Below are 11,333 nucleotides of genomic sequence, written 5' to 3'. Positions count from 1 at the left end.
TTTGAAGATCTTTGTTATTTATATTGATTCTCATCCTATACTTATCACTCTGATTTTCCCATGTGCTCAGCAATTGTAACTCTTTGGCTGGCTGATTAACTTTAGTTTGATCATCCACAAGCCTGAATGATATTAAGATTTGCCCACCAACTTTCATTAACTAGCTCCAGTTCTTCACACGTCACTTTCACCATTTCCTCCACATTTACAACAAAAAGCTGAGGAAATAATAAGACACCCCTGACTTACTCCGTTTCCTAATGCTGCCCATTCCAACTCTCCACCAGCCACACACACCTATGCCATTTGAGACATGTACAGTTTACAGATAGGTGGTCTATTCCTCCAATTTACTCCAATTTTCTGCAATGCATTCATTAGTTCTACCCAATTTACTCAATAAAATGCTTTCATCGTTCATAGATCCACTAAGGATCATGCAGAAAAAGATTGCAGATACAACCAACAAGTTTCCCATGAAGTCAATTAGAAAATAATGAAAATAAATATTAGATAAGAAGAAATAAGAAGCCTTGAGTAAATAGTGTATTCTACACCCTTAGCAAACTTAGAGTAAATATTCTATGTTCCATGAATACTCCAAGGTTCTCATTACAGAATTCACTAAGTCTTTTAACGTAGTGTATGAGACAATGAATTCAGACATATGGGGCCATCAGGGTTATGGTTAGAGAGAGAGCAGAGGCTATAAGGCTTAATAAAATTAAGAATACAAAGTAACTTTCCTCTGTCCTTTATTATCGTACAACCAGTTTCAACACTCAAGCGTCAATGACGCTTGGGCGTTGAAACCGGTTGTACGCTAATAAAGGACAGTGGAAAGTTACTTTGTATTCTTAATTTTATTAAAATGAATTTCCACAAGGTTGAGCCGGGAACAATTGAATAGCTATAAGGCTTATTGAAATAATGTGTTTGTCATATATTGACTGAAGGATACGTAAGCTATATGCACATTGGGTCACTTTGGACCAAAAACACATTTCAATGAACATTTCTACGGTCATGTTGGAGAGGTTTAAGTGAAGTGAATGGCTGACTAAAACATAAGCATTGATTTGCGTAGATTCATTACAAGATGAAACTTTGATCCAACCCTACCCTCATGAGCAGAAAGAGGAGTCAAAAACAGTGGACTGCAAAGGGTGAACTGGCCGCTCTGAAAAAGGCGAAGACTGTTCTCCATCTACCACGTAGATGATGGAAATAGTTTTCTGGGATATTCATGGAATTGTGTTCATTGATTTTCTTCAAAAAGATAAAACAATAATGGTAGAGTATTACAGATCATTACTTAAACTGAAGGCAGAAATTGCAAAAAATGACCGCAATGCCAAAGATTATGAATGTGACAACTTAGCTACGGCCGAGTGTGGAAAACTATACACAAAGAACTGCACATGTCAACGATGCCAGCATGCTGGGTTCCAATCACCGACTACTTTTCAGAAGCAAATACACCACAACCTGCAATCATGACCTGCTATCAAAACGATATAGCTTTGAACTTTTGCCACATCTGCCCTATTCTCCTGATCAGGAGGCTTTTTCTTATTCCCACAACTCAAAAAAACCATTGTGGGGTCAGTGATTCGACATCAAACCTGACATCACTAAAGAGATGAAATGGTTTTTGATGCAACCTGCCGAGTTCTCCAATGACGGTCTTCGTAAGGTCAAGAAATGCTGGGAGAAATACTCAACTCTGTATGACATCTACTCAGAGAAGTTTTAAGAATAACAAATAAAAATTAATTTTCTAACTCAATTATTTTGTAGTAATAATTAACAGTTTACAATACCCCCTCACTTGTTCGCAGTCCAAGTAAGCATTACCTGGACCGCACACTGATACCCAACAGATTACCGTGCTTCCAGGATGCATTTTATGTTACACATATATAAGACACTTCGACATCTTAACTATTCTCTCAATTTCTCATTGGTGCATTTGAACTATTGGCTTTCCTGACCAACATGATATGGCATTACACATTTTCACGCATCATGTGCATTACAATAAGTCAAACTACATTTCGATGTACATACATGACTAATATCTATTCATTAAAAAATATTTGAAAATTAATAAACAGCATTCTGAAAATTAATTAGAAACATAATAAATGATTACTGTTCATTATTCCTGAATGCCAGCAATAGTTCTCTTTTGTTTAATTCGGAAAGGAATATTTTAAATTTTCATTCCCTGCATAATAAATGCAGGCAGATAAACATCCTGTCTACCACTTTCAGATGGACAATGAGAAAATGTCTCTTAACTCTTAAATTGGGAACAATATGTGTGTACAGAACAACATTCTGCATTCAAGTTTCTCCACCATTCTAGTTCCCAATGTTTCTGCAGTAAGCATTCAAATTCATTTCCACACAAAGATTTTTAGCTAGTGATCACCTTATAAAACTAAATCATTGAACAGAAGCACTCTTTTGCCATGAAACTAAATGAACTTCAGATGCTCAGGAGCACACACATCTAATGCAGAAATCATTGCTACGAAGCAGAATAACTGGACCAATAAATCATGACTAAGCTGTGCAACTTCCATAACATTACTATATTACCTTATAAAACATAAAAGGAGCATTAGTGAACACAAAATTAACATATTTTTCATCATGCTTACTGCCCAGCTTTGCTTTCCATAAACTCACCAAATTTCAAGGCATTATTATCAACCATAACAATCTATAATGACTATGATTTAAAAAAAAGTCTAACATGGTGATGATGGAAACAAGAACATATTTCCTGAGAACTTAAAAGATTTGCAATTTTTTCTGCACATTCCCTGAGTCATAGCAGCTTCTATGCAATAGTCAATCATTTTTCCATTTTAAGAACAAATTATCCAGTGCCTAAATAGGAAAATCAAAAAAGGAAACATTTTAATAAGCTCTTTTACAATGGTAACATTTTAAAAATAAATAATTCTTAATACACGATTGACCTAGGTTATGGCTGCTTTTACCATAACTATTCCTACTTGTGCACGATTGAAGTAAACCCTCACTAATTTGGACCAAAGAGAGTCAAAAGTTTCCTCAAAAAATAAGAAAGGGTGTCTATATTTCTGCATGCTGATGCTGATTATAGCCACAAGGAGAAGATTGGGATGTCATGGGATAATATAGACACCCTCAAACTCTGAGAAGGCTTATGGGCTTTGGATTGGATTAGTCTGATCCAAACAACCCTCCAGAGTCCCATGCAGCCCAGATCAGGGAGGGTTCACTACTCAATGATTTTCCAAGTATATTAAATTATCTGAAGAATCCTTCACGTATCTATATTCCAGATTCTGTCATCACCATGATTAATGTTTGTTTTCCACTAAAAATTTAAAAAATAAATAACATAACAACATACAGCTAACCACAGATAATCCTTATGCTTTCACGAGAACTAATCACTGACACTTTTTCATACCAATACTTTTGAAATTAAATTTGGCAAAATTTTAACTATGAAAAGTAATATACCAAAATTTTAAACATAATAAATCACACAAATAGTTTCTATGGATACTTAAATAAAATTAAAATAAATTAAACATAAAACAATATTTCACATTAGCATCCAGATATACAAGTAAAATTCACTTTTGCTATGCAATATCTACAATTATTCCTACAACATTCATAGTGTCCATCAAACCAGCAAAGAGTACCTTCTGCAAGACACTTCAGTTTGAAATGAGAGTCAAGCTGCCATTTACACAAGAGTGGCAAAGGCTGCTGATGTGGATTCTTCTGGTTTCTTGTGTCGACCATACTGCCCAATAAATGAACCATCCTCGTTCATACCCTCTATGGAAAAGTGGGGTAAAAGAAGCATAAATCAATAAAAATGGAAAATAAGCGGCCATTTTAGCAACTAAAGGACTAAATGCTCATAAATTCACAGGCTAAAAGAATTATAACACAAAACTGGATAACATAAAAAGGGCATAAATATAAGAAGCAAAATATAGAGACAAATGAAAACAATGTTAAGAAAGAAATATTTAAGGAAAAGGTACTAATAACGCGTAATGCAGAATTTCACAGTGTAAAAATCATTCCCTTAACTGGGATTAACCTAGATCTCCCTGATGTCCGGACAAGTGCTTTAACCAGCCAAACGACTGAGGCGTCCTCATACACTGTGAATTTCTAGGGGCATTGAAGGCATAAGGCATTGCGACGAATTACTATGCACACATCATCATAAACAATCATAGTTGTGTGCACTGCACCCCCAAAAGGTAAAAGGTCACCACAAGGTAAAAGCCAATGTTTGAGACAAAAAAAGTATTTCCCTTAGAGAAATTGAAAGAATTTCCAGAGATGGCTCAATAGTTATTTAAACATTATCATCTGACAACGCGGAATGATTTTTACACTGGTATTCCAGAATATTTGCGGAAATTAGCCGATGGCTCATTAAAGTAACTGTCTCTTACATACAGTTCTTTGAATTTAATGAATGATATGTAATTCTAAAATATCCCAGGGACAAAATTATTTGTTTAATGGTTGAATATTTAACAAATACAAACGCACCCCTTAGTTTTCATTGAATATGTGTGAAATTAAAACCTAAAGAAACTGCAGGAGATGCCGCAGAAGTAACTTTTAACGGAGTCATCCGGGTCTTTTAATGGGCTTTAATTACTGAATTGAAAATTAAAACCTGATAAAGTGAAATTAACATTCCCCAATTAACAAATGAACCACAGATGACAAACTTTTATTGCTTCAATACATTTGAAATATACTACCAAGTGTATTGAAAATTCTGGATGCTTTGTTGAAATAACCTGGAAATTATTTCCACAGAAAATGCATTTTTTTGTGTTTTACTTCAGTAAATCCCATTTCCGTGAGCTTATTGTATAATTATACATCAGAGGTCACCGCTCGACAGTGAAATTTTGCAGCCAGAGTGAAGGGTACTTGGCAATTACAACTAATAATGACTGAAGCTCAATGAAACATAATACAATCAAATATTTAATATTATTTTCAAAACTCAGTAAGCAGTCATCATTAACATAAGATTCAAGAAAGCTGAAAATGTTCATTATGTTGGTATTCAATGGCTGTCAGACACTGGGAATGAAATAGCCTTTCACCATACCGAGAGACTTGATTTCCCACTAACCTTTGAATGCTAACATATTGAAATCTTTTCCAGTTTCCCATATTCTCAAGAGGGCCAGTGTCTGTCTGCAGACTTTTGCAAATGAGAGTATATATATAAATATACTTTTGTTGAAAATCAACATGTAAAATTTATTTCATTAAATCAAAAAATTTGAAAATTCAAAGAAAAAAACATGTTTCCAACCATGATCCAAAAATACTAATAACTCAAAATAATTATAATTATACTAATCTGAAGTAAAGAAAAATGTCACGTGCCTACTAGAAAACAAAGAAATATAATTTATCCATATTTTGGTATGCCAACATCCCAAAAATTTCTAAAGCTTGCACAGAAATAAATATAGAGAAAAATAATTTTCAGTTTCCCAGCATCTTCAGAAACTGATTTCGATTTAAGACAACAGAGTCCTCAGAGAGAAGTGGGATTCATCATGCATATACCTTACCTGTGTCCCCTTCCCCATATTCAGCCATGGAATCTGTATCACTCTCTGGGGGCTGCTTGGGATCACTACTCATCGAGCCCCTACCTTGAGATTTACTGTCAAGCCTGAAAAGTTGAAAGAAATTAATCAATAAATTTCGTCAGCCAATTTACAGCAAAATGAAAAGCATGGTGGGAGCTGGAGACTTTTCATTGGTCCTTATTTAAATCCACTTACGGCTGAGAGTATTCATGGAAACCACCCGGTTCCTCTGCATAATCATTTCGACCACGAGCCGCCTCTCGTTCGTGCACAGCGTATTTCCCACCCCGGTTTCGTTTGATGATGCATACAATCACGAGCACCAGCAAGAGGAATGCTATTGCTAGCATCATGCCAATGAACCAACCAGCCGTGGCCACATTTTCTTTCGCCTGGATCATGGGTCCCTCTGCATAAACACAAAAGAAATCGTAAGAGAGCAGTCTAGTTGAACCAATGCAATTAGAACAGTTAAACAAACAATTGAAAACACTTAAAGCCAACATAATGGGTGGTATAAAAAAATAAAACTCATACCAGTTTCCGATGATTTTTTGGCAGACTAATAAATCATTAAGAAGTGGTCGTGTTAAAATGAACAAAAAGCAACGTGAGATACACATAAATACAGCATGCCACCAAGTCTTCTATGTATTAAAAAAAATGCTGCTATCATATTTGGAAGACAAAAACCGTACTCAGTTACTACGTGGTCTTTTTTTTTGGGATAAAAATGACCGAGATCGGTAAAAATATCACCATCAAATATGTGTAATCATGCAATTTTTTAAAGCGTTTCCATTTCCTAGGAGATATATGAAACAAGATACACATCTATGATAACTAAAGACTAACACACTAAACAAAACAAACCCAGCCCTAACAACATTTTGCATACCAACTAAAAAGCATATTAAATGCAAAATCAACATTTTCATGAGAGTCCATCAAAAAAAGTCAAAATAATTAGCGATCACTTAATTAAAAAGCATACTTATCCTCCACAAGTGGCTCCAAATTTCTTTAAACCATCACAACATTATGTAATCATTTAATGCAGCTTATGAGAACTGGCAGCAGTAGTTTAAGAGGCATGTTATACGAAAATATATCTATGTTTATGAATGTTATTTTAATACAGTCAGTACAAGACTTAAAAGATTTCCATTAAGGGACAGAGAAGAAATAATATTTCTCAAAACTATGTTGACGCATGAGAAATGGTTTCACGGCTAAGTGTTAGTTGAAAAAAAAGACAAATTCAGGGTAATGATATGAGGAACCAAACACTGGGGTAAAGAGGGGGAGGGGGGATCCAAACGATTTTTAAACCCATATAATCAGCATTAAAATAGCATCAACTCTGATTCAAAAGTGATTCATTTTAAATTCAGCCATCATTTTCATATTTTCATTTGTCACTTCAGTCTTAAGTTGAGCTTGAAACAAATGCCATAGCTGAAATCACGAGTAATGCCAAGTTTCCAGTGGCTCTTTGAAGGAAACTCTTTAATTCAAAAGTGAGAATAATAGCATCTAATTCTTTTAATACAACACTCATCATAAAATTCAATTTTAGGATCACACAAAATATATGAACATAAGGATGCCATTGCCACAAATCATGAAAAAATAGAAATATTTCACTGCAAAAATGCATTTGTATCCTTATAATTAACTACACTGAATATTAATACTACTACTCAGAATACAGGAATGTTTTTAACGATAGCTTTGGCGAAGTGATCAGATATTTCCTCTCCATTCAGTTCACAAATATTGACTAAATGCCTACGGTTACCATTAGCCACAACAGACAGGGCTATTATATGGTGATATATACATTGGACAGCAAATACGTGATAAAGTATTTCTCTCATGAAAACGAGAGGAAAAGTCCATGTACTTTAATAACAGCTCTTCCTTTTGATGAGATGCAAATTAAAAACATGTATTCCCTATATTAATTCAGATACATTTAACAATGCAGAAGTCGGTTTCCAATTATTCCTGATAAGCTCAAAGCCTTTGGTCTCAAGAATTGCATATTTTTTAACTGTGGAAATATTGTCTCATCTCTCAAAAACTGAGGCAAGTAAGCTGGCCAGGATTACAGTTCAATTATTAACTTATTTCTGACAGTAATTTCTTCTTTCTTCTTCTTTATGACAGTAATAAACAGTTAAGAAAAGAGGACACAGTCCTGTTACCTTACTTAATTAGTTTCATGGAGTCATTTTAAGATCATCCTATAATGGGTCTCAAGTCTACTATCTTGTCTTTTAGTTCAAGTCGCGCATTTGCAAATTTTTTGAATGCCAGAAAAGAGAAGTTTGTATGCATGCTGATTGGCTTGAATGGAGGGGATCCTTAGTTTTTAGTCTTTAAAGATAAAATACAGCAATTTTCTGTCGAGAGAGGACTCGAAAGACTTCATTCACTAAGCCATCAAATAGCACAGGTCTCGGGACAACAAGACCAAGCACCCAATACAGAATGGCCTTTACAGAGCAAGGATGCATCACAATGTCCACTTACAAAGTGCAAGCAATAGAGAGGCAAAAGAATGACATGAAGTAAGTTTACGCTATATTCACTTGGCATTGAAACACCAAAAGTTTAGATTATGTCCAAGAAATGCAGTTGACGAGAAATAATCATATGACAACGTAAAACTGAGAAAATAAAATGGCAAGGGAAATATTAATGGATTGCTAATAGAAGCATAATACTTTGATTTGAACAGGTAAAATCAATGATAAGATTTCTCGGGAATTAATTTCAGCCTTTTATATAAACCTTCCACCTATGAGTTATTTATTGACACAGTTTCCCACTATGGCATTTCAACTTAAGGCATCAGAAACCAACGCACTGCATTGCCAAAGGGCTCACTTAGCATAGATAGAGATGTATAAGAGAAAGATTAATCAAGTTGTTGATATTTTTACATTCTAAAAATTACTTTCGTCTTAATATCAATAAGTCAATGAAAACTAAAAATTAGGTCACTTACTTGAATACCCTCTATTTAATTAATTCATAATACCTTATCATCTTCAATTTTTCTACACATAAGCTAGATGGTTCAGTTATCAATTGACAAATGAGAACAATCCTTAACTGTTGATGAGCATATGAACATATCCTTGTTTGCACCAATGGCAGCTGCCTGTGGTGACATAACTTTGTTTGATTCCTCTGAACTATTATCCTGGGTTACTATTAACGCTCAGGTTCATTGTTTAAGAGAATTAGCATTCCATTTTGTGATTGAAATAATTCCTACAATCTGTCGTATAATCTATCAATTACATCACTTATAAAACAATTAATATTATATCAACTCCTTTTTTCTTTTGTTATTAACATTTTTGTAACATATTAAGTCTATTTAAGCCACGAGTATAATTGCAATCAAATATTGCAATTGTAATCACACTGTAAATATCATAATCCTTGTAACAGGATCATAATTTCCATAAATAAATAGTTTAATTATGATTATCAAACACATAAAGGCCCAATATTGTCAAAATTACTAAATGATGGAAATTTTTCAATTCTATAAGAGGATATTTCTGAAGAATTATGTTGTATGAAGTTTATTAAACAGCAGGACCAGCTCCATGACCTTCAGATAATCAGTAAAAGTAATATTTGATGTGCTTCATAGCTGTTAAATTTGTTACAGGAGTAAATGTATACCACCACAGAGAATATATTAAGCTAATTGAACAAATGGAGTGCAACAAACCCTCCTTGATGCACATCAAAGTCTTAAATTAAATGTTATATATTTAGTTCTTAAAAAGGATACATACTTTGTCAACAAAGAAATAGTGACAATCAGGGAGTGGTATATACAATTTAGCTGGATTGTGTTTATGGTTAAGTGGACATCAACAGAAATGGCATTTGAATACACATTTTAATGTATTTACAATTCAACAATTACCCAATACATCATATCACAGATTTATACGACAGCATTCATTCGGTGATCATGTACCATGCCCCAGAATGAACGCAACATGGCAATGACTTTTCAACTACAGGAGTTATTGGATTTTGTGAATCAAAATTCATCATTGGTGGAATCAGGATCTTGGTCCTCTTTATTTGTGGAATATTTCAGATGCAATTTAATGGTCTTGAATCCAAAAATATTCATTAATCCTGACCACACTTAGGAGAAAATTCCCATGATTCTGGATTGGAATTTTAAATATTTAGAACATGTTCTCCAATAGTTAATCCAATTCACTTATCAGCTGATGAATCCTCTCCCCTCAGCCATCTAAGAATGTGGGTTGTGGTGGTTTCTTAATCTCCCACCCCTTGCAGACTTCCAAATGGAAGTGATCCAGCAAAAATGGAAAATAATTCCAAATGGAAGTGAATCGGCCAACTTTTATACTTAGGCCTTTCATGTCTTCCACTCATTCATATTTACTTTGATCTGTAGAAATGTGTGGCACATCTCTTCTTATTCAAAACATTTTTCCACAGTAGATGTATTAGAACCAATCCAGCCAGTTCACCTTATCTACATTGATTTTATTGATTTTTACTGGACATCACTCGGAACACCCAGATTTCACCAAATGCATTCCTGTTCTATATTATTAAATGCATTACGAATCAGTTTTGATACATGGCATCATCTGCACAATGTTAAATCCAGAGGGTTAACCAATTAAGGTTATAATACAGTGGAAGACCGACAACTTCCTTCTTTCATATCATTCATGATTCTAGTAAAAATAATATTTCCTACAAAATTAGATTTCACTGAAGTTCATCCAATGATAGAACAACATTTGCCTTTTTCTTCCTTTCCCTTGCAATATGAAGACACCAGATGTTCCATTAGCTGTGATGAATGGCAATGTTAGAGACCAACGCTGCTCCCTGTGGGAAAAAAACAAAACAATGATAAAACTGGTGTAAAGAAATTTTAATTAGAAATCAAGCACTCTTTTGCAAATGAATAACTATCTATTGCCTAACCATGCTTCCTTTTCTCTGAAGTTCTTGAAAATTCAGAGCTCTCAATGAAATTGCAGAGTTATACACTTGGGAGATTAAATTATAATTAGTGTACTAGTGTGACTTGGTTTCTAATACTTGGTACTTAACACTCAACACAAGAGCTTCCTCATCATGAAGGGGCAATAAAAGATTATGCTCAATGAATACTTGGGTCACCGCCGAGGATGGGTTAAGTGAAAGCATTTACGTGGTTGAGGGCATTTAAGGGATAAGAGACATTGACCATGGCAAAAATAGACCAAAGAGGAACAGAAGCCATCAAAATCTGGTGTTGAAGGTTCAAAGCTGAAGATCAGAATGACATAAAATATCAAATGAGGACACATACGGAAGAGTGGAGTGAAATGCTATGCTGAAAGGAGGTACCACATGAATTTGGCACACCTTGAGAGACAAAGAATTTGTTAGGACCATCATAGAAGAGGAGGCCTCATTTAAAAGACCAAGGGTACTGAATTAAGCACTAACCATATGGAATCGTTTTCTATCAATCTGGAGAGTATCAAAACAATTTTATCTCATTGAAGTCAAAGATTATACCTCCTTCGTTATGATTAAATATTATCAATTTAAAATATTCCAGACATTCCATTTAGTCTACCCTGTGTACAAAATAAT

At 34.3% G+C, this 11,333-nt stretch overlaps 1 protein-coding gene across 2 annotated transcripts in view; it reads right to left on the bottom strand.

Moving 5' to 3' along the window:
* Nrg (Neuroglian) overlaps positions 1-11,333 on the bottom strand; it is a 54,332-nt gene that overhangs the window by 3,572 nt on the left and 39,427 nt on the right. The window contains exons 21-23 of one of the 2 annotated variants that reach the window (XM_071589121.1): positions 5,856-6,069; positions 5,640-5,743; positions 3,714-3,852 (exon numbers count right to left, since the gene is read on the bottom strand). In XM_071589121.1, the coding sequence (XP_071445222.1) occupies positions 3,758-3,852; positions 5,640-5,743; positions 5,856-6,069 (413 nt within the window). In that variant the 3' untranslated portion in view covers positions 3,714-3,757. The remainder of the gene's footprint in view (positions 1-3,713; positions 3,853-5,639; positions 5,744-5,855; positions 6,070-11,333) is intronic. The other variant, XM_071589120.1, reaches the window with a different exon arrangement.

Source organism: Hetaerina americana, unplaced genomic scaffold (assembly GCF_022747635.1).
Source record: "Hetaerina americana unplaced genomic scaffold, ioHetAmer1.1.p SCAF_33, whole genome shotgun sequence".
Classification (NCBI taxonomy): domain Eukaryota; kingdom Metazoa; phylum Arthropoda; class Insecta; order Odonata; family Calopterygidae; genus Hetaerina; species Hetaerina americana.
This window is presented reverse-complemented; position numbering and strand designations above follow the sequence as displayed.